Source organism: Centrocercus urophasianus, unplaced genomic scaffold, assembly GCF_019232065.1.
Source record: "Centrocercus urophasianus isolate 14NV4802_14NV808 unplaced genomic scaffold, USGS_Curo_1.0 seq_19, whole genome shotgun sequence".
Taxonomy (NCBI): Eukaryota; Metazoa; Chordata; class Aves; order Galliformes; family Phasianidae; genus Centrocercus; species Centrocercus urophasianus.
Genome location: NW_024884744.1, coordinates 6481093 through 6505147, shown reverse-complemented (window position 1 = coordinate 6505147; position 24055 = coordinate 6481093). Strand labels below are relative to the sequence as shown.

The 24055-nt window shown below is 39.5% G+C and overlaps 1 protein-coding gene across 3 annotated transcripts in view; it reads right to left on the bottom strand.

Moving 5' to 3' along the window:
* USP13 (ubiquitin specific peptidase 13) overlaps positions 1–24055 on the bottom strand; it is a 44984-nt gene that overhangs the window by 9210 nt on the left and 11719 nt on the right. For all 3 annotated transcript variants that reach the window (XR_006169228.1, XM_042821148.1, XM_042821149.1), the window contains exons 4-15: positions 15411–15532; positions 14875–15017; positions 14456–14640; positions 10157–10251; positions 9069–9256; positions 8287–8358; positions 7921–8014; positions 3984–4109; positions 3448–3601; positions 3085–3259; positions 811–899; positions 407–529 (exon numbers count right to left, since the gene is read on the bottom strand). Coding sequence is in view for 2 of the 3 variants with exons in the window: in XM_042821148.1 (XP_042677082.1) it covers positions 407–529; positions 811–899; positions 3085–3259; positions 3448–3601; positions 3984–4109; positions 7921–8014; positions 8287–8358; positions 9069–9256; positions 10157–10251; positions 14456–14640; positions 14875–15017; positions 15411–15532 (1566 nt within the window). In the remaining variant the exon portion in view is untranslated. The remainder of the gene's footprint in view (positions 1–406; positions 530–810; positions 900–3084; positions 3260–3447; positions 3602–3983; positions 4110–7920; positions 8015–8286; positions 8359–9068; positions 9257–10156; positions 10252–14455; positions 14641–14874; positions 15018–15410; positions 15533–24055) is intronic.

Below are 24055 nucleotides of genomic sequence, written 5' to 3'. Positions count from 1 at the left end.
TTTTTTTTTTTAAATTTTCTTTAGGTCCTAGTACCATTATAGGCAAAAAATGATCATCTTTCTATCCCAGATATTTTGTCTTTAATTAGACCTGGGACATTTCTCAGACAATCCAGAACAACAAGCCTCTTGTACTATAAACCAGCAGGAAATACAACTGGCAGCTGACCTAAACCAACATAAGAAAGAATCTAATCTGTCATCAACAAAGCTCCATCATCCAAACATGCTCAATGACGTGACTTAGTTTTAGCAAGAGGATAAATGATCTGGATAAAGAACTTAAGATAAGGGTCAAAATTAAAACCTCCAGAGAGCTGAATTTTGACAAAGCATTTATCTGACACAGTTTCAGGTACTAGGTTTTTTGTTTCATAGTGAACATCAGGAGGACAAAAATCAGTACCTTTTGGGTCTTCAGGAATGATGATGGGAGGTGCAATGTCAGGAAGTTCCTCTTCTCCTGGCTGGAGACCCATGGCTCGAAGGTGGTTGATATCTAGGAAATCTGGCATGTCTATTGAAACATCTGCAGAAGCAGAGAAACGAGTTAAGCTTATGAACCCAGCAAAACGACCTCAGAGAGCAACCAACTCCTTCAGAGAAAGGAACCTGGGTACACAACCAATCAGCACTTGGCTTAATTTGACAAAAATACAAACTAACAAAATAATAATAAAAAGAATTTGTTTAGGATCAAGTAATCCTTGAAATAAACCTGAGATTGAAACCAGGTCCTTGTTACAGAAAAAAATGCACATGGGTTACCTTGAATAGAATGAGAAACAGGTAAGTACAAAAGGCACGTACCAAGCTTTTTGGGTATCCAGTCAAGGCCAAAGGTGAACTTCTTTATCTGCACCACCAAGTACTGAGGAAACGAAGCAAAACGAGAAGTCCTAGGAAGCACAAGAAACTCAGTTCAGTGAGGCAAGGCAGCAAAATCAAAAGCAGCACAGATTTCAGTACCTAAAGAATACTGCAATAAACAACTCTAGGCTGAGTGAGATTAATTATGACAGATTTTATCAGCATGAGAACTTATACTTCACCGAAAGGTTTTCAAGAAAAGAAGCACAATAACTTTATATATATCTATATATACGCATCTTGAATATTATATGTATTTGAATACTGTATATATTCTCCTTCTCCATGCTCCCATTTTCCCCACACTTGCCACCCTGAACATTTGCTTTCCCTTGTCTTGTATTTACAAAGAACATCCTTTCCAATTCTGCTTACTCTGTGTAAAATACAGTCAATATATCATAAATAAGAGGCCTTCCTTCCATATGATAAATAATGACTTTCTAAATCCATGTTAGCTTCATCTTGTAATTTTAGTAACTTTGTAATCTGCAGCACAACATTCTGAATTATAAATTAGTTCTCGTTTATTTTTCAATGCTTTTAAAGGCCTTGTCCTGGTTTCAGCTAGGACAGAGCTGATTTTTTCTTCATAGTGTCTGGTACAAAGCTTTTTCTTTTTCCCCCTTACTTTGGGAGAAAACCAGTGTTGCTAACACACCCCTGTCTTAGCTGTTACTGAGCAGTGGATGCAAAGCCAAGAATGTTTCAGCTTCTTGTTCCTGCCAGTGAGGGTAGCTGAGGGGGCCCAAGGAGCTGGGATGGGATAGAACCAGAACAGCTGGCCCAAACTGGGCAAAGGGAGATTCCATACCATAATGAATGAAGAAACTGAAATCAAGAGCAGTTGGCCAGGGGGTCAGCTGCTGTTCAAGGACTGGCTGGGCATTGGTTGAAGATGGTGAGCAACTGTACTGTGCATCTCTTGTTTTGTAAATACATATTGTTGTCAATATTATTTTCATTTTCTTTCTTAGTAAGTAGTTTTTGTTCGTTTTTATCTCAACCCACAAGTTCTACTTTGCTGTTTTTCTTCCTCCCAGTCCTCCCCCTTCTTCCACTGGGAGAGGAAAGCACAAACAACTGTGGGGTTCTGAGCTGCCTGCCAGGTTAAGCCACAACAGACCTACGGGATGAGGAAGAACTGAGCTTCACATTAACTCTGGATCTACTTAAAAAGATTGGAATCTTCCTCTGTGGCCACAGTTTTAAAAAACAAATCTCCATATATTTCTGCTGCTGTTTCTCTACCACATGCACTTGCCTCCCAGTTTTCAATACAAGGATGTCAGTGAAACCATCCACCAAGAGAGCAATGAGGCACTGATATGTTAAGCGATCTAAAAATAGAGGGTACCTAGCCACAGCAAATCAGTTGCAGAGCCCATTTTTCATCCACTCCTCACTACTGACATATAAAAATGGAACCTGATAAGGGACAAACTCTTGTTCTCAACAAGAAAGTCTGCCTTAAGAACTAGAGTCATCCAGCTGCCTTCCTATTTCAGCCCAATGCTTTCTAAGCCCAAGTTCTAGATTCTTTATTATATCTAAATATAAACACACAAAGTAAGTTCCTTCTTTTAAGTCTGTATTGTACCATGGCCCCATACAACTAACAGCAATTGAACTTGATAGATCCAGGCAAACCCTGCATCATGCAGAAGTGGGTGGGTTGAAATCTGGACACATGTAAAAACTGTAATAACAATCAAAATGGAGTTAAGAACATAGCACCTCACAAACGCAAATACTTACATCCACGTAAAGAACTTTCACACATAGCAAATACAACTTTCATTTGTCTTACCCAGTTTTGTCTCATACAACATCCTCCAGCATTTTTAGTCAAGTGAGGACATCAAGAGATTAAGTGCAGATATCCAGAGCATCTCCTAACACACAGTACAGAGCTCTACCACTAATACAAGAAGTTTGATTTTAAAATGTGGTCAAACAATTAAGCCACAAGGCTTTTAAAGTTCAAGCTTTTACTGTCATGCATCATCACCTTTGTGGAGATTGACAGTTCAGAACAATTTATTTCCTGCTCAGCTGGTCAGTACAGAACTTGACATACACATTGTATTTATGAGCCTCAACACTAATACAACCCCAGCATCCATTATGCCCTTGCCTGTTTCTCACTGCACCATGCCCAGGTAGAAACATATATACAGAATACAGGTTTTCATTGCACAAGCAGACACTTACTTAACTCCTGCAGATTTTGCTTGAAGGGCACTGCTCCAGAAGTCCTCTACATTGCTTGGTTCAGAGAAGGCTTGCAAACACGCACTAAATGGGATCTTGGCACGGACAAGTTCTGGTGGAGCTCTCCTTGCAGCTTCTGCTTCTCGCCTTTTCAGCTCATATGCAATTAATTCATCTGAGAAACACACATGACAATGAAAGCTAAATGAATGTTGTGGTTATGATGTTCCTCACTGTAGAAGTATTTTTAGAGGTTTTAGAAATGCAAAAGTGTATCAGTAAAGCTTTTGCATGGCTCAACTAGACACGATTATGGTCAGAGACACACAAAAGGTCAGTGAACTGACCTGTTGCTTTCTTTACCTTTGTTTGTTGCTGCCTCCATGGCAACAGGTAACTGCATGATGTAGTCCACCCTCTCCGTGTAGCGGACTTTTCTGGACTGGCAGCACTGCGTGCGTTCTTCCACCAGGAAACGGAAAACATCACTGGGGTTTTCTGAACCTACAGGATTCCTCTGACAAAACATTAAAATTCACTGTAACAGTCATCCCTTGGATGACCGAAGAACCCAAAGGCTGCTGGTTGTTTTATGGCAAACGTAGAGACAACAAAGCTGGATGCAGATCTGACAGTTCTATTTGCATTCTATTGCAAGCAGAACTCTTGCACCCATAGTGAATCCCACTTAAGTAATAAGTCTGAAGTAGTAAGAAGGAATAATTAAGGAAAAAATACTTCTAAGCCAAGGTACTTCTAAATTGTTGCCATTTTCTATATACTCAGTGCTATAAAGAGTATATTAAAAAAAAAAAAAAAAAAAAAAAACAGGCCATTCACAAAACAAATTCAGCTTTAACACTACTACAGAAAAGAAGTATTCATGCAGAATTTCTCACCTCCACTAGATTTATAAGATGAAGGAAAAACTCCTGTGCATCTTGTTGTCTATTAGAGGAAAATTCTGTGTGGTCTTTACTTATAAAAGCCTTAAACATCTGAGGAGATATTCCATTTTGTTGAGGCTAGAAATAAACAAAAGAAAGAAAACACTTTTAAAGAATTTGTATTCAGTCTTAGATCAAATATCCCCAAATCATTCCACTAGATCTACTTTTGGCCTATTACTATACTAGATCTATTTGGCCACTAGATCTATTTTTGTCACTGTAGAAATGATAGTTTCAGTTTCATCTGGATCTCCTTTAGAAAAAAAAGAATGAGAAGGGTCCTGAAATACTATTCGGGGGTTTCAGAGTATGGTTTTTTTGTACTTCCTGCAGCATTCACACAGGTTTATTTTTCTATAGCATTTGCACGCCAAATTAGATTACTGAAGAATTGCTAAAGGTTAGCAGTTTTCAGGAAGGCTTTAAGTCTACACTGCTTTCTAATAATGACAATCCTCTCAGACCCGTTTCACTTAAGGCTATGTGGGCACTGAAGCACTTTGATGTAGCAGCTATTATACTCCAAACAAAAGCTTTCCAGTGATCTCTGCTGAATGAAGCAGAGGATAACTAATACATGCAGAAAAATTGGCAGATGGGTTGCCAAAAACTGACATGAATTGGCAATTTGTAGTTGTTGATCACAGTGATGGACCAAGCACATACTACCTTTGGCTATTTGGTTACATCAGTAAGGAGCTGTTCCAAATCTTAAAATCTCTAGCTGCTGAGTCCTCATTTTGACTTTCACACTCTCTATCAATTTCAGAAGCTTTTTTTTCCCTCCTGAAATTTCTTCAAAATGACATTAGCTACAATACCTTTCAAATAACGCTTTCAAAAGGGTCAGAATATTTTGCTCAGATTTGCTCTCACTCTCCATAAAACCAAATAAATTTCAAGAGAGTCCAAGCAAAAGCAGAGCCCTTAGGACACGCTAAAGGTTATTAAATATTCAGCCAATCTCAGACTTCACCACAGTTGCTCTCCATTTCTCTAGTATAAAAAGAAAAAAAGCAGCATGAAATGAAAGGCAGACAGAGCACACACTAAAACAGGAAAATGTGAATACTGATTTCAACAGGGAAAGGTAGGCAGAGACTCACTGAAATCAGAAGAATGTTCTCAGTTACATTTTTGTCAAGTACTGGCAGCTTACCAGCAATGTCATGAGGCTAAGATGCCACTGAGAGGCTCCCATACAGAGCCTTACTGCTGCTTTGACAGAGAGATGTTCCAGTGATTTCTGAACCCTGGGTTATGTGCCACTCTCGCATCATCAGTCACATTTCATTAAAGCCCAGATAGGCATAAAATACCTCAAATTACTATATAATAGGCTTTTTTTTTTTTCTATACAGCAAGGTGGCACATTTGCCTTGACGTGTAATGCACTGTTTGGAATTAAGCCTTGCTTCCATCTATATACTTTTTATTCATCTATTTGAGCATGAAGAAACAAGCCACATGCAACAGTCTCCAGAGAAGGATATTCTTCTCTAAACCCTGTCCCCATGAAGGGCAAGAAAAACCATGGAAGAAATGACAGAGATCTAACAGAAAATCAAGTCCTAGTTGATGATCATTTAGGCTTTCAACTTGTTTTTAATATTAAAATGGACCAAGAAAACTTCTGCTGTTCCCAGACAAAGCTCCTGTGATGAAAAGTAGATTTTACTTCCCCAGAACCAAAAATATTTATAGAATATCTGTCATAATTTCTTCATCAACAGTTGCAAAACAGCTCAGCTAAATATAGACTGTGCTGGACCACTGCAGATCTCACATGAATGCTTTCACAGGCAACAACTCCCCAAAACTCTGGATGAATTCCAGCAACCTAGAAAGCTAGAGAATGTCTCACAGGTAGGACGCAAAAAAAAAAAAAAAAAAATAAAATAAAATAAAATGAACAACTGTAGACACAAAATGGAGGCATTTGAAAATGTTGGGCACCTAAAATCCAGTGTAGTCATATTATGAATGTCAGCACAGCTCTCTAAATGACAGAATACAATATGTATATCAGTATTGCTGGGGGAAGGTGATAGGGAGGGAGGTGAGCAGGGAACATTCCCAAATTCACAAAATCTAGTTTTTTGTATGTCCACAGCAACAGAACAGAAAAAAATAACATCCATAAATTGAATTTTTCCGTGTTCTTCTTCAACACAAAGAATGAAAGGTGTGAAAGCTGTTCCTAAACCTAGTGTATGCTACAACTTGCTTGATAAAGGACTCATCTGATACGTGTAACTACAATTTTAATTAACTCATGAACAATGCAAGCACTCTTAAACGCCAATACATGGTTACTACTACCTGACACAGGTTTGTACTATTTGTCATTGAAGATCTCAACATCTCATTGCTAAGATTAACCTTTGGGCAACACAGAGTAGTGGGTTCACAGCTGTAGGTTTGTCCTAACAGTTCAAGTCTTGAACTTTCGGCACATAATTTCTTTTTCACATCACAGACATTTAACAAAGTTAGTCAACTATTACAGAGAATTTAAGTGAGGCATCTGTTAAAATCTGTTCTTCTATTTCTTAATCAGTGTGCTTCACTGATATATTCCAACTTTACTTAAAAGCATAAGCCACATTTTTTGGTTTCTTTCAAAACAGTCAGTATCTACTATGCAGAACAACTGCCAAGCAGACATGAGGCACTCAAATTATACAAACTACAGTGTACCAGACGCTCTGTGTCCAGAATCTTCCTGGCATTCTTCTTTGGAAGTGAATTCCTATATCAATAACTAACAGAGACAAAGGTAAAAGGAAAATACCTATTTTCACGAAAACCATCATATACTTCTTTGACAAGCCCACGCGACTGCTACTGTCCATAAAAATACAACTCTGTATGAAGCATTCTCCCCTGTAAAGAAAGCTCTTTCCTACAAGCAGTATCTTCACTTCAGTTGTGAAGACTAATTTAACTCCACATGTTGTTTGGAGCCACAGTAAGTGGGCTGGCAGGGACATTAACACAGGGAGGGGGAAGGAGGAACGACACACATTGACACACTTCAGGCCCAGTTTTCCCAGCATCACTCTAAACAAAATGCTTCAAGTAGATAGTTTGAATAGGAAAACAAATCTCAATTTTGATAGATTCACTCGTGTAGATTACACGAAGCACATAACTAACATATTGCTCAAGGCAAATGTTAATCAAATTGCTGTGGGAAAAGCAGCGACAAATCCATAAGCAGAGTTTGAAAAAAGTCAAAATCAAACTGATGTCATTCTCACTCTCCAAACACTGAGGGAAATTTATGCCAACTTGGTAAAAGAGAAACTGTTGTGACATAAAAGCTGCTAACAGCTTTTCTTCACAGAACTGAGAAGAGGTACAAAGACAAAGCAGAATCACACAGGGCCCGTGAAGCTTGTTGAGAGAAAGAAATGAGCCAGGCCTTGGCAAAAAATTATCATTATTTCTAAAAATCAAAAAATTGCCTAAGATATTAAGAGCTTCCACTGAAATCAGGTAGAATATTTTCAGACACCTCAGAAACAATTTATTTGGTCTTTCTATTACTTTCTGCAATTTAGAGTGAGATTAGAAAATCCTCTAACACTCAGGACACCCTAAAATAGCATTCTACTGTCCCTCAGAGAAGATAAACATAAGTTCTACGAATGCACTCATCACAGGAGCTGCTGAACACCTTCTTAACAGAATCATTGGTTACTTTAAAGCTTTGCACAAATAGTCCCTGACTAATATATTCCTGACTAGAATCCCGCTCATTCCACCTTGCTAAGCATCCCATGCTAGATCCATCCATGTTCTCCAATGCCCAGCACCTGTTCCCTTTTCTCAGGGTATCACTTTTACCTAGTTACTAGGCTGCACAAACTCAGTCAAATACCTTGTGTTCTTCTTTCATCACCTGTTCAATAAGCTCAGATTTCATGGGTGGTTTAGAATACTGGCCTGAAAGGAGGCCATGTCCCAGTTTAGCCCTGTAGGAAAGAAAATGAGGGGGAAAGAAACAAAAAAACATGAACACATGAGAAAATAGACAAAAAATAAAAGATTTTCTTCCAAGGAAGAAATATACTGTCTTTGAGCCCTTAAAGAAACATTACATATAATTAATCAGGCAAGTCTTCACATTGAACCCTGTGCCATGTTTTGATTTCAAGCCCACACAAGCCTATTTTTCTTCTTTGCCATTAAATTATTCAGATTCTATTTAAATTGACAAAGTAAGTCATTGAAAAGCATCGCTTACATCTGGGTGTTGAAATCTTGTGTTGGATCAAGTGGGGAGTAGTCGAATATTCTCGGAAGGTTTCCCACATACCTGGGCATCAAGAACAAAGCACAAACATTCAAATACTGCACAGAGGTAGACACACAGTCCTCAGCAGCAATACATCTACAAGCCCCTTCTGTGCTGGCAAATCAAATTTTGCAACACACAAATAACTTCACCTAACCCTGGTGAATGCTTCTACCACTGAAAAATAGTAGTAAAGAAATAAGGAAGAGGATATTTAAGTTATGGTTAGAAGTTTCTAGCTAAAGAGAAAATATATGGCTTTGCTGTTTACCCAGAATATTCTACCTGAAACAGCTGCTGGGCACTGCTCAAAACCACAATGAAACAATGTACTTCCTACTCCAGACCAGCACTGCCAAATAAATTCTTAACAGTTTTCTGTTTGTTAGCTTTTAATCAGGAACAAAACACATGAAATAATGTTTGTATCGAGTTTCCTCAGAGAAATAATAGCTAATTCCTGACAATAATTGCTGAGGTATACATTGTTGTAGCCCATTTGTTGAAAACCAAAGCACTTGGTAACATACTACCTGAGTATTGCTTCACTTGAACACAGGTGAAATAACAGGCTACCTGGGTAGAGCCACACAAAGAAATGTGTGATGCAAAGATCTAAATTCTGCCAGGTCCCTATCTTGTTAAAGACTCTAAAATACTGTTCTGCATAGAAAAACAGGACATAGGAGAACTAGGCAACTAGTAGTAAGTGCTAGCTTGGAGCTACTTACGCTCGCTGGAACTCTGGGATGCTGAAAATGGCTTGCATGACAGCATTGAGGTAGCAGCTATTTCCCAGGTTCTTCATGCCGGTATACCCTGGGCCATACACGGGCTTGAGTTTCATACCAGCTTCCTGAATCACCTCCCATTCAGAGACTCTTGGTTTTATATCATTATCTCTTAGACCATTCTCTGCCTGAAAGCAAAAAGACTTATTTTGCCTTTTAACTTCTGCAACTATTATACTGCTGCTGTCATCATCACCAATTTTGTGAATTCTTTTAGAAAAGAGCAGCCAAATTGATGGGAAAAGGGAGGTGAATCCCACATGCAGGGGAGGAGGTCAAGGTCAGAAGTGTAGCAGCTTGCTCATCCAATTCGTCTCACAGCTCTTCACTACAGACCGCTGGCTCTTTGAATGTTTCTCATTATGCCTTCAACCTCCACTTCTCTATGATCTGCATTCTCAAGACTCAGCATAAAGATACTTCATGTTTTCAAGCTGCACTTTTCCGTTTATAATGGTTGGGCATAGCTGCTACTGTAGAAGATGGTCTCAGCAAACAAATCAGATGCAAAGATGCTGCTTCAACAACTCTCCATGCAAAAGGGAAAAGCTAGGTCTGGGATGTTGAAGTTCCAATTCACAGCTCAGCTTTCAATTTGTAGATACTAATCATTACATTACCACTTTGCTAGCACTACTCCCCCACTTCACAAATCATCTCACATACCGGTCTAAATGCAGAAGGGGAATTCTCTGCAACAGCTGAAACTATACACCAATTTTGCAGATTTTTTTTAAGTAAAAACACATTTTTCAGAAAGACCACTGAATAAGAGGAACTTTTATTCACGATATTGGCAAAGATATTAATATACTGAAAATACTGATAAGAACCATGAAGGCTTCTGAAACTCTTCTATAATAGTTTAGGGTCTTTTTTTTTTTCTTTTGCCTCCACTTGGACAATGAAATACACTAACCAGTATAAGGTTTGTTCTATATAAACTACAGATATAGTACTTCTCCTGTTTCTCCCTACTCCCAACTAGAAAAGTAATGAAGAAACTAAAAAGAAGCTTGATTTCCTACCACTTGCATCTGCAGCATATCAATCCCAAAGTGTGCCAGATGCTTTGCTATATGTGGATCTAACACCGGCTCCTCTTCATCAAAGGAATAGACATCTACAAAAGCAAAGAGAAACAGATGACCTGTTGTATCAAATGTTACCCTTTCTCTTTGTTGATTATTGCATTCTCAATACAGAAGTGCCTAGATAAGATGTCTTATTCATATTCTCTGGGGTTGGTTGAGATGTATATAACATATAGACCACAGAGCTCAGTAAACACCTTAAATGTTTTCAACATATCAACTCAACTATTCTCCTTTGAGTCAATTACACACCTTCATCGCATTAAAACCTACGAAAATTTGAAGTAATTACAGTATTACCCAACAATCCCCTCTCCTTTCCCCAAAAGAAGTAAAAGAAATCTGTAGAAGAAGGAACACAACTCACAGAATTGTAAGGTACATAACCAATCCATGTTTTGAACACAGCAGCAAGAATGTTTGAATTTTATGTGGAGCTACTACATGCTGGCAAACACATTCAAAACTATGAAGCCAAGTGACAACTGGAAATGGCATTTTAATGTCTCATGCAGTTCAAGGAATCCATTTCCTTTTCCCAGTGATACACAGGGTAAAAATAAAAAATTCTTCATTCGAAATAACTTGGATGGGAGTTGGAAGATTAATCTTATCATGAGGGAGAAAGTCCAACGTCATTTTTGGGATGTCTTGCTGTATTGTATGAGAGATCTAAATCCTAGCTTTAAAATAGCTCCTCGTAGTCCATAAAGATTTTGAAAGGGCAAAGTTCAAACTGGGGAGGAAAGCAGTAAGCCTAATGATACTTTTGTTATGAAGCTATGTTTAATAAATTCAATAAAAGGACAAAATGAAAATAAAAATTTCATTTTTAATACTTACCAAACAAGACTTTAATGAAGCAGAGCTTTCACCTACTTAAGCAAATAACAGTAAATCTACAGGCATGGCATGAGGATATAAGACCCACTAGAAAGTCCTGAACAGGTCTTGTCTTTTCTCTGCTCTCTTCCTTCGTAGTGTACGAATACTCCTCTGCTCCAGTCTCTACTCATATCAAAGCCCAGAAAGTCTCTGCCAGTACTCCTCTCAGACAAGTTTCCATCACATCCTATAGAGTTTTTCAGTGATCCTGCCTCATGTGATCAGATCCGGGGTAAGAGAGAAATTTGAACCCTGAACAAGAAGAAATAAGAAAAATCTGGGAGGACAGAGCAGGAATCCAGATGAAGTCTGCTTGCAGCACAGACCACTTCTAAAGGGTCCTTCTCCTGCTCTCTCCTGGCCTCAGTCCATCACCTGCATAAGATTTTAACAAGACTGCAGATTCCTTGAAGAATGCCAGTGAGAAAACCACACTGAAATGATAGCTTGAGTGTCAGCCACTATTCTAAGATCTAAGTGCAACTTATGGATTTATCAGTCCTATGAAAAACACAAACTCTCTCAAACCAAGGAATGGTGTTTTTGAGTCACATTGCTATCAGCGGCCATCAGACCCTCTATTAACATTGGTTCTGATGACCCCTCTGGTATGCATGGAGCTGTAGCTGCTCATCTACTGGAATTCCACTGTGTAGTAGCAAGCATGCTCAGAGAACTTGACAGCTCATCCACATACAACATTCCATAGTCTTCTGGTGAGGTCACAGAACAGCCAGAAGATCCTGTAAAGCTCACACACCTATCAGTGAGATTACACATCAGCTGATCTTGGGTGACTGCTCCCAATGTGTTTGCTTTGATTTTGTTTTTCCTCATTTCTGGCAAATGAAGAAAGAGCAGCCATCTGGAATTACTGACCCTGAGCTGCAAGAATGGAACACACAACGTTAATCTTCACTCAAGCCCAGCTTGTCTCACAAACATTATTCCTTTCTGCTGTGTAGCCAACTTAAATTCATGAGAGAAAAACAATCCACTCCAAAGGCGGCAAAGGGCAGCAAACTAAAGAAGTTGAGAATTCCAAAACACTGGTCCATAGTCCTCTCCTGCATTCTTACCCATAAGTGTCTACACAGAAGTCAGCAAATGGGACACACTAGCTGCAGAGTAAGAAAAGGGTAGAAGAGGGGAAGATGATAAAAAATGAAAAAGAGAACAAGAAACATGAGATAGGTACCACAAAACATTATTCAACAGAGAACAACTGTTATTACTCACATTGCAGTAAGAAAAGTGACACTGCTACCTGTACTTCCTTTTCTCTTCCAGCTCAAGACTTATGCATGTTAGAGACATCACTCCTTCCTACTCAAAGGATAACAGGCAATGGTGTGTGAAGAAACAGGTTGCCCAAGATTACCCTAAAGAAGTATCTGACAATTACTGAGACTGGCATCCACAAAGCAACTCATTCAAGAACCTGTTAAAAATAGAGCCTCTCACTGCCAAATAACTATTCCAGTCCTCAGAGCATTTTCAACCACGTAACCTCAAGTACTTGAAATCAAACGTAATCGCATTGTAAAGAGAAGTAGCTGTTAGCATAGCCTGCCAAGAAGCACTCAACCTAGAGAAGAAAATTTTTGACTTGCCTAACCTGCCCAAGGTCCTAGGATGCTAGACAGAATTTTGGTTCAATCTCTGATCCGAATCCAGGTCTGTTTGTTGACGAAACTATGAAATGAGGCTAATGCCCCACAAATCCCTTCCAGTCTGTGCAATGCAGATTTGTCAGGAAAAGACAAGGGGCTCTCCTCTGCTCTCTCTGCAGGGAATGGATAAGTACTGGCATCTCCTCTTTCTCATCATTACTTGTGTGAAAAAGGATAAAGTAACATCAGCAGAAGGACCAACACTTATTATTCCTCTACTATTACCTCTTCACCTCCAGGTCAGTAAAGCAGAAACCAGACAGATATTTGTCACAATCAGCCACAGGGCCTCTTTCCTGAAGCTCATCTGTCATCCAGCCCTATAGAGAAGTTATGATTACCAATGCAATATAGATCAGAGAGATTAATTGCTGAAAAGGAAAAGAAAGAAGGTTGGGGGAGGGAAGTCTTCCCTATAGGGACATTAAGTTAACGACATCCAGAAGAACAAATATCTGTGTAGAACAGCTGCTGCCCCCCATTCAGAGGGAAAGATGACAGCGTGTCCTTTGTTATCCCAAAGGCCACACGAGAGCAAAAACAGCTGATGGGTGGGAGGCAGAAGTACAACAGCTGTAGGAAACAAATACTAGTGGTAAAAATACCAGAAAAGCATTGAAACAAACACTAAAATATTATCTATTTTGTAGATGCAGGTTGAAACTTTCACCCAAGAAAATCCTAACCATCTTCAATCCAAAAATCAGGCTCATCCAAGGAAACAGAATCTGGGAGAAAATTAACTTTGCTCAGTGTTTCTATGGCACAGCTGGGTGAATCTAACTACAGCCTCCTTACCCTGAAACTGAATAGGACTTAAAGATGAAAAATTCTCAACTGATGTGTGTAAATAAGTGGAAGGCTGCTGCTCTATGCAGTCATTTCTCATCCATATGGTCCTGAGCACTAGAAAACAAACGCAATCATGCTACCTGATCCTTTTTTGCCTCCTTACAGCTGCAGAAAAAGATGCTTGCTTAAGACTTTTTCAGCTTCTCATGTTTATACTCCATCTAGTTTTCACACACCACAACCCTCCCCCACAGCAACACTGCAGAATGTCACACAGAGAATTTGCAAGCAGGAACACTTCTATAGATTTTTCATTCTCACAAGATCATCAGGCTTTTTACTAATGACCATCACAGCAGCCCCATGAAGATGAACAAAAAACTACTGAATCAACAAGGGAAGATAGTACATTTCCCAGTACGTTAAAAAAATACATATGATAGTAGGCTTTTCTGAATCTAAAATGCAACTGTTATTGCTTCTTTGTTATTGAAGATTGAATCATTTGCCCCAGACTAACACAGCAAAGTTACCCAAACTAAAAATACTGTTTCTCAGGACTATGTTGTTTCAAAACACCATTCTTCCCCACCTAATACTAATCCACTATTACACAAAGCTAAAGCACTATTTACAATCAGACATATGACAGGAGAAAAGAACATTGGAGAGAAAAAAAAAAAAAAAAAAAAAAAAAAAAAAAAAGCTTTCTTCTAATGATGTGTGTCATTCTCCTCAAACTGAACAAGACTTACAGGGTTCTCTCTCCATATCAGTCTGTTAAACATTTGCACTGGAAAAAAAAACTCACTTGATTGTAGGTTTACATAGTTAGCTTCATGCACAAAAGATATCCCATCTAAGAACCTGCCAGGTGGCTGACCTGCTCCATCAGGAGTGATGGTTCCCAACTTCACTGCCAGGGGATAACCCGTCTCCTTGTAGTGCTCCATTGCGTGGCCATTCCCTCCACTACCATCAAAGAACCACTTCCCGCACAACACCGAACCATCTGTCAGGTTCAGCCACAGATTCTCCCGAAGATCACATTTTGAGCACTTCCAACCACTGAGAAAAAAAAAAAAGAAAAGAAAAGAAAAAGGAAGAAAGAAATTAGAAGAAATTACAGAAGAAAGAAAGGCAGGAAGCCATTCTGCATTCCCAGTTATGGTAGGTCAAACCAAGCACTCATACATCCAGCTAAGAATCACACAAGATAATTGCTGGCTGAGTTACTGCCTTTAGTTTTTTATTCTGGACTGTATTAGATAACCTAGAATGAAAAAACCTTGCTACACTTACCTGGGGGGAATTCTAACACCATTGTCCAACTGCACAAGTGATTTAGCATGCTTAGATGCCTGTAGCTCTTCTTCCCAGGAGTCAGGGTCCTGCTTCCTATAGGGTGATTTTGCACTGAGAAGTGCATCAGAAGCTATTGTCACCTGGAAGACAAAGGAAGATCAAATTCAAAAATCTATCGCAGTTCAGTGACTTTTAGGAACTTGACATTCAACTCAGTTGCTAACCATATATTGAACTGGATATCAGTAAGACTAATCATATGCTTAAATACACAAATATGCATCTGGATTACAGTTATCAGGAGAGCAAGCACAACACGTAATACAGGAGGCAAGCTGTCATCAAAATAAGGGAAGGAATGCAAGAGACAAAAGCAAATCCCAAGAAAAAAAAATAAAGCAGACTTTTAAAAATGCCTGCCTCTCCAGTTAAGAGAGACCTTTATGTAAAAATAAGCAACTGACAACAAATCAGCATTTTGATGAAAACTGCTCTAGGGAAAATTCCTTCCATGTTTGCATATGTTCACTAACCAGCGCTGGTAACTCTTCTATGTTTGGTAATGAGATTTCATAGTGATCAGGAAATATAACGAGTTTTGCTTCATCTTCATATTCAAAGTCATCACTGCTCAGATCACCATTTGCCTCTAGATCTGGAAAACAAGATAGGTATTGTTAGGAGACAGTCCCAGGACCATGGCTCCTAAACTGTGCCAGTGGTACCACTAGGAAGCACTGCCAGCTATCAGCCCAAAAGCTGACACTCTCAGTAGTTTCTTCTGTTCTAAACTGAAATCTGACCCCACTGCAAGAGGATTAACTGAGGACCAAAATCTCCACCTCAATCTGAGCTCCGCTCATAGTTGATCTGGCCTCTCTCCAAGCAGTGTGCTGTTGCAGACATCTCATTCTGGAAGCAAATAACAAAATTCTACTCATTTTGGACAAAAGCAGCAGGCAATACTGCTGAGTATTCACCCAGGATATTGAAGCACTACACAATTTGAGACTAGGTCACACACTAGCTATGCCTAAATTGCAAAGCAACAACCCACATTATCCAGATCACAGACCTGGATGAAACATTCCGTGGCTCCTATTCACTTTGCATCTGTAGCCTTTCCTCTCTTCCAGCTTTCCATGGCTGGAATTATTCCTGTATCTCATCATTAGCCTCAAATAGCTAAAAGTAAGAGCTATTTATCTGTTACCACAGCATGATAGGCAACCAGCAACCTCACTTTACTCTGGGCTTCTTTCACAGTTTATACTATCTTGTGTTTTGATAAAGGATAAAATCTCAACAGATGCAGTCCACAGCTGTAAGCTCTTTTTCTCTAAAAAGTAAAGAAACTGAGCATCTCCAAGCTGATGGTAACATACTGCATGAATTTCACATAACCTCAATGGTGGCAAACATAGTAACAACAAAACTAATGATAACCTCCTAAATGTGATAGATTTCAACCTGTGCAGTTTCCTCAGAGAAGATAAAAACTGTGTGTATGTTCAGACAAGTTCACAAGGCAGCAAACATGTCTTTTGCAGGGCTTACAGTCCCATGCTTCGCTCTGCCACCAGAGGGAACCTGAGGACAGCTCACATCAGTCAGTAGCTGTCATCTGGTATTTTCTTTTTCATATCAACATTAGAAGTTTTTAACCTTCACAAACCACTGTATAGAAAAGGCAATTAGATGGCTGCCACAGTTCAAAATTCAGAGCCACACTTCAGCTCATCTCATGAACCAGAGAGCAGGTAGACAGCAGCAGCTTCACTGCTACTGACCCACATTAGAATTAGGGATCCAGAGAAAAATACTTAGCAGCATCATCCTTTTGGGTGTAAGGGGAAGAAAAAAGTTCCTTTTCAGGCTTCATACCACTTGTATTACGAGGAAAGTAAAACGTGATGCTTTGTCAGCATGGTATTTTGGATGTCTGACACAAGGCAGCATCACACTTCTTGAAGGAGGATACACACAGCATTATAACAATTTCAGGGGGAAATAAAAGATTTAACTTGCAATTTTACTTTAAAAGTGATCATGTAAGGCTGGCACACTTCCAGCCCACATATCTACAAAGGATTACAATATTTTTGGCAACTGTTGCACTGAAAATAGTTTATCAGTGTTCGCATGTCCAGTATCACAAGAGTAGAAATTAATCCATGGTCACAGACTCAAAACTGCTGAAACAGCAGAGGACCTCAAACTAATTCCTAATGGTGACAGGTCCCTTAATGATGTCAAGTTGAAAATCCCAAAATCTGTACTAATGTTTTCAAATTTTAGCTTACATGCAGAGAGCCACAGTTGCTAAGCTTGGTAAGAAGACACACCTGCATCATATTTTCTGTATCCACACAACAGCCAGTTTAGCTAAGAAAGCATGAGTTTCTGCATAATAAAACAAGATGACTATTACATTACAAGACAACAGGAGCCCACAGGAAGCGAGGCTGCCAGTGGGCATCCCATATAGTCTGCAGGATGCTTCAGATACGGATCTTAAAACCAGTGCAGGATTTGACAAAGGAACAACTGTAGCCAGGGGAAAGAGTAGTGGGAGAAGTCTGCTTGCAAATTGAGCACATTTGACCAAAAGTTACCGTAACACTAAGGGACTTATAACAGGATAAACTTTTAAATACTCTATTGCATACAAGGCTATTTCTCAGACAATGACAACCTTCTAACATACAGTGTATAGAAGAATCTCTGGGCAACAAATGGTTTACTCCAGTTCTAAGGCTGCTGCACAACAACCAACCTGTACGCCATCTTTTTAAAGTGCTGCCGACTTGGGGAACAACCGCATGACAACGTTCCCCTTCTACCAGACGAACAACTCTATGGTACTCAGTCAGAGCCCCAGTTAAACTGCAGTCATTAAAACAAAGTGGGCATAGGTCACAATGTTGTGTTGGGAGGCCAGGACAACGGGGAAAGCAAAATAACGGGCACGCTGAAACAGCAGCGCGTCTGACGTTATTTTGAGCAAGCACTCAGGAGAGTACATTTACTCCAGCTCACAGGCGTCACACTTCTGTGACAGTGAGAAATGCACTGCTGCTGGACTGACTGAAAACAGCAGCTGGAGGTGGAAGACAGTACTGTAAACCAACCTACTGGAGGGGAAGGAGTGGACATGGCCAGATCAGATTTAGAAGAGTTACCAACTGAATGCACTAATAATAGGGGCATAAGGACATTCCAGGCAGGATCTCTAAACAGGATATCCTGTGCATATGGATGTGTGTGTATGAAAGGGGACACAAATACAAAAATTGAATGAGGATGTTGACTAATGAGGCTGCAACAAATTTTCAAACTCAAGAAATGTATCTTTGGAATCTGGGTTTAATCCTGATCTCTCCGAAAGTGATGGACAAATTTGTGACAACATGGAAGTGTCTTTCAACCAATTAATTTCTTCCTGAAGCATCTAAATGACAATACACTGCAGCAGCACTTTGCAGACCACAAGCTATTTCAATTAAATGCCTTCAGATACACCTGAAACACCAACGTCATATAGTGGTTTCAGCTGGGACAGAGTCAATTTTCTTCACAGTGCTTGGTATGATGCTACATTTTGACTTTAGGAGAAAAACAGTGTTGATAAAGCACCATATTTTAATTGTTGCTGAGCAGTGCTATGCAGAGCCAAGGACATTTTCAGCTTCTTGCACCACCCTGACAGCAACAGGGCTGGGAGGGGACAGAACCAGGACAGCTGACCTAAAGTGGCCAAAGGGATATTCCATACCATGCATCACCATGTGAAAAAAAAACATAAAACTGAGGAGAGGTGGTTGGGGTGGCAGCCACTACTCAAGGACTGACTAGGCATCAGCTGAGGGGTGGGGTGGTGAGCAATTGCATTATGCGTTGCTTGTTCTGTAAGTAAGTATATATGTGTGTGTATACACACAGACACACACACACACACACACACACACACACACAAAGAGAGAAATATAAAATTAACATTATTTCCCTCTTCCTTCTCTGTCTTAGTAAATAGTTTTTATCTCAATCTACAAGTTCTACTTTCTATTTTTCCTCAATCCTCTTCACCTTCTCCCTGGAGGCAGTGGGGTGAGCAAAAGAGCTGCCTGCCAGGTTAAAGCACAACACCTCATCAGATGAGCTATTTAAAGAGGAAGAAACAAAAGGAAAAATGATACGTTTTCAGTCATGTAATTCCCTTATGTAGGAAAAAGGGAAGCAAAACTTTCTACTGGGATCATTTGCATCATTCACTTTATGTAAAAATCACTTGCATTGCTTGCTACATCTCCAAAGCATTAGTATGGTGCTTTTAGTCCTAGAAATAGACCTCACCCTTTGGATTTCTGGCACTGAAAAAACAAAGTAAAGCCATCAGAATTGAAGACCTGAATATTTTGCTAGCAGCATTAGCTTATATTAATTTAGCCTCACTTCTACATTTCCACCTAAAATAGCAGATTAAGACGTGAATAACACATTCTATACCCAACTCAAGCAACAGGTTCGCTCCTGATGCGATCAGCTTCACTTTTGCTGGTGCAATTTTAAGATTTAAAAATATTATCAGGACACACTGAAATCCTCTTAAGCCACACTTTTTCTTCCATTTCATAGATCTGTATATAGTCTATACATATTTTCTTACACAAACCTACACCACTAGTGGTTCAAGTCCTCTTCAGAAGCTTTCTAAAATAAAAACATCCAGGGCAGCCATATGAGAATAGGGAGAGCTAAGTGGACCTGTGGTTAAACCTAGCATAGCCACTCTTGTGAACAGCCCTTATACTTGGAAATCCTACCTGTAAGTATTACCATTGCATTTGCAGGTGGGTGCCAGGCAGGAGAAGGTCAGCAAGTTTGTGAATTCTCCCCAGACTTCTTAAGTGAAAGCTTTCCTTTCTGATGCCTTCTCTGAGACCAGCTGTATGTCATGGATACTCCTCCCCAGTGAGGCTCCTCTCATCTGCAATTACCATCCTCACAGATCTGCTGACAGAGCTGTTCATCTGAGTACTTCAAAATGGTTTTAATTGATGGTCTAAGTTATCCCTGACTTTGCTCAAACCAGAGCTCTTGCAAATTGCTGCACTGGCAGATACTGTTATGTTAACTGATCTAGAGGAGGACATCTGTCTATAGACAAATTTTATGACAGCCACTTTGCCACCTCTGTTTAGAATACAGTCCAGTGTCTGACACGGGCCCACAGGCACCCAGGAAGAAGGCAGAACAAGGCAGAAATGCAGTGATTCCTTCCTCAGAATATACCTCTCATCTTCTAGATATCTACTTGGTTTCTCTGGTCAGAGCAGAGGCTCACTTCTGATTTACAATCCAAAATATAACGGAAAACCAAATATCAACTGTCACTCTTTGCATTTGCCACTTGCTAACTGGGCTAATATTTGCAGTGAACCATTGTAATGCTATAATGTGTACAGCAATAATAACAGAGCAACAAAGTCTTTGGCAGCAGCAAATGAGGACAAGCCCAAATGCAGCAGCCATGGATTCATAAATGAAAGAAAAGAGCTGCTTACCCTTGGAAGGCCTCAAATATGCAGGGATCTCCAGTGAGATACCCTCACCTCCACTGCCAACCCTTAAATGAGGTATGGAAAGAGTTGCGTCCTGGTTCCACCCTTTCCAGTCATGCAGCTGCACTGCATCCACCCGAGCTCCCCTGGGTTGGCCCTGCCTTCCCACCAGGTGCTCAATCACTGCTTCAGGCTGTGACTTAGTATTTCCACTGCACAGTTAAACTACTTCTCCTTTTCATAGTTTTCAACATTTCCTTCTTCTGTTGTTTAGTGCCTGAGTAACAAACCTAAAAATTATCTGCAATGTGATCTAATGCACAATTTAAAATCAATTACAACATCATTTCCTCATTTTTCAGTCCCTTTCCAGATCATTTATGATCATATTAATTCTTCATAATTAAAACATTACTAAGGATTCTGCTGGTTATTTTCTGCTGTGAGAATTGGCCCTCCAATACAAGGATCTTCTCTCTTATTCCATTCATCCTTCTGATGAAGATCTTCTGTAGAAGATCACAGCACATTTTATTAATCAAATTGCTCTTATTAATGTGAGGACTGACTCTCCCCAACTATTCTGGCAGGCCCATAAGCATTACTTCACTTTACAAAACCAGTATTTGCTGGTGGGTTGCTTTGGGTTTTTTTTGGTCACTTCCTATTAATTTTGATTCTTTCTTCTTCTAGATGCACTACAATGAAAATGAAACCTAGCAATGATACTTTTTCTAGTCCCATCCCCCCACCTTAAAAACCAGTGTCACACTGACCACAGTGTGGCCAAATTCCAAATATAATGAGGAGGTTATATGCCAGAGACAACAGTCCAGCAGCTCCTTATCTGAAAGCCTTCTGAAGTAATGGAGAACAACCATCTCATCCCATCAATTAACTTCTTTCCATTTTACAGACTGGATCTAAAACTTTGTAATAGCCACGCACCCTGGCAGACAGAAAATCTTCAATCTAGCTCCCATAGATACCAATGGAGTGAGGACACTAGTCTGTGTTCCATGATGTAGATGGTCTGCTTTAAAAATCACCCCAAATCCCCAGACAGCTTGCACCATCTGAGCAAAGTTACCCATGGTACCTAGCAATATTTAAACACACTAGATTCAAGGCAGCTCACATTTTTATGCACAACATTATGCCTCCTGAATAAAACAGAGCTCTCACTACCAACACCCTTCAGCCTTCTTGGAAAGGAGAAAAAAAAAAAAAAAAAAAAAAAAAAAGCCAACAAAAATCCCAGAGCATGGGTACACACGCTTTGCTATGCATCTTTCCATGCTCAAGGGAAGATAAAGCCTTCAGTGGACTAACCCAGCCTGTCTGTGTTTCTGTGGTGTTTGCTGGATAGCAGCAGTGAAAATAGAAAGTAATCAATGAGCAACCAAAATATGTTTTCCTAATACTAAGGAGATTGAAAAGGGTTTAATATCTGTAATAGCCTTTGTATAATCAATGAATATTAAGATGTTATAATTATGAAATAAACAAGAGAGTTTGACAAAGCAGACTATGATAACAAAAAAAGAATACATAGAAGGCTTACCCCTATCCTGAGCTCACTCACAAAACACCAGCAGAGGCAACCTCCAAAAGAGATCCTTCCCCACTGGTAGTCAGCTCTTAAATAGGAATTGCCTTCACCTGTGCTCCTCTGGCTGACTCACTGCTCGGCTCAGGTGATCAATCAGAGGTTCAGGCTGTGACTCAGCAGTTCTCATACAGCCTCACATCAAAGAGGCTTTTTGAAGCAACAAAATAAATGCCAAAACTGGATTGACTTTATCCAGACAGCTTAATTCTTTTTGCTTTCAGGGAATTATTCAGATAGTTACACCTAGAAACACAGTGATGTCAGAGTACCATTGAGCACTACCACTGCCTCACAGCTTAAGCCCTAAATGGCAGGCTATCTGTACAGGCTGAAAATCACTTATTTGGTGCCAACTTCTGTCAGAGTTGTCCAAGTTTACAATAAGGAAAACAAAACATGCTTTTAAGATGAAAAGACTGACAGCTCCAAACCGGTGAGGAAGATGACGAGTTCAGAGAAAAAATGTCAAATTTTGCTAACCATCTCTACTGCTGTCACATGCAAAAAGATCAAACTTGCTGACCTCTCCATGCTTTTTCTCAGAAATAAGATGTCCTATGAACAAGCACAGGGATAATTCTTTGCTCTTGTAAATATGGCAATATATAACTAATATATAACTAAGATCGCCTAAACCGAACAAGCGGATACAAAGAATCTGGCTGCACAGAAATACTATCTCAAGGACGACAGTACAGAGTTGGTAACGCTTGAAAACCAAGAAACAGGGCCTGCCACAAAGACTGTAGAAAAATAGACAAGACCAGATACATTTTCACAACTACATTAGTTCTAGAAGCACTGGAAAAAAAAAAAGTGACATTTCATGGGCTAAATTCACCTGCAGTCACAGTTCATTGCCTCCTGAAGTTCACTGGGATTGAGACAGCTGCTGCGCCAGATCTACGCACTGGGAACAAAAAGCTTATGCTCAAGGATGGAATTTAAGGACTCCTCCAACTCCTCCTGGTGGCGTGTCAGAGATGTGATGCCACAAACACTGTGCCAGCATACCGCAGTGGCAGGACCTCACAGAGTTATGCAGTGTATGAGTAAGAACAAAATTTAGCTGTGGTTTTACACCTCCTGTTTATGCGTACATTTCTAACACTGCACAACCATCATGCAACACGGCTCTGCTTTGGTGCAAATTCTATAACCATCCAGTAATAAACACTATTTGCAAGGTAAAATGTCTGTAAGTGGCAACTGAACTACCATCTACAACTTAAGAGTCCCATTCTACAAAAGAAACTTCATTTGTTTATGAGTAATATTAAACGCTTTTTTCTTCTCTAAGACCTCCTTTCAAAACCTATTCCAGACATTAACAACAGCAATTTAATCAATCACATTTGAAAAGGCCTCTTAGGGACACATTCCACAGATCAAAGCAATTCTACTGGGAGGCCATGCTATTGTTTCCTCTTGGCTATAAGAGCTGGAAACAGTACAGAAAATGTTTAATCTCTACATTATCTGAAGGGAAGAAAAAAAAAATAACAACACTATTTCCTACCAGTACAAAGAGAATAAATAGAAAAAACTAAATAGTATCACAAGTAGTGGGATAAAGAAGAATATAGGCACTGAATCAATTTCCCCTCATCCATATTTAAGGAGCCCTCAGGTCTTCTGGGTAATACGTATCAATATCAAAGATGACATGTTTTTGATGGAAGGGACACAGAAAGAAAATTGTTTTTTGTGAAGAAATGGGATATGATAGTGGACATAATGAAATAAGAATTGGTAAAATATTCTTACAATGCATGTACTGCTGCATTTATTACAGGAGACACCACAACAGTCACTTAAGAGTATTTACCAGTGTAACAAGCCCCTAAAAATGTAAATAACCCTTCCCATGAAGTTACAGAGCAGTTACAGCCACACTTGGTTGCATCTAAAAGTTAACTGTAAATATTTTAATCGAAGGGCGTTTTTTGGATATCGAAAAGAGAGAGAAGGGCAGAACAGGTCCAAATAAATACATAAATAAATG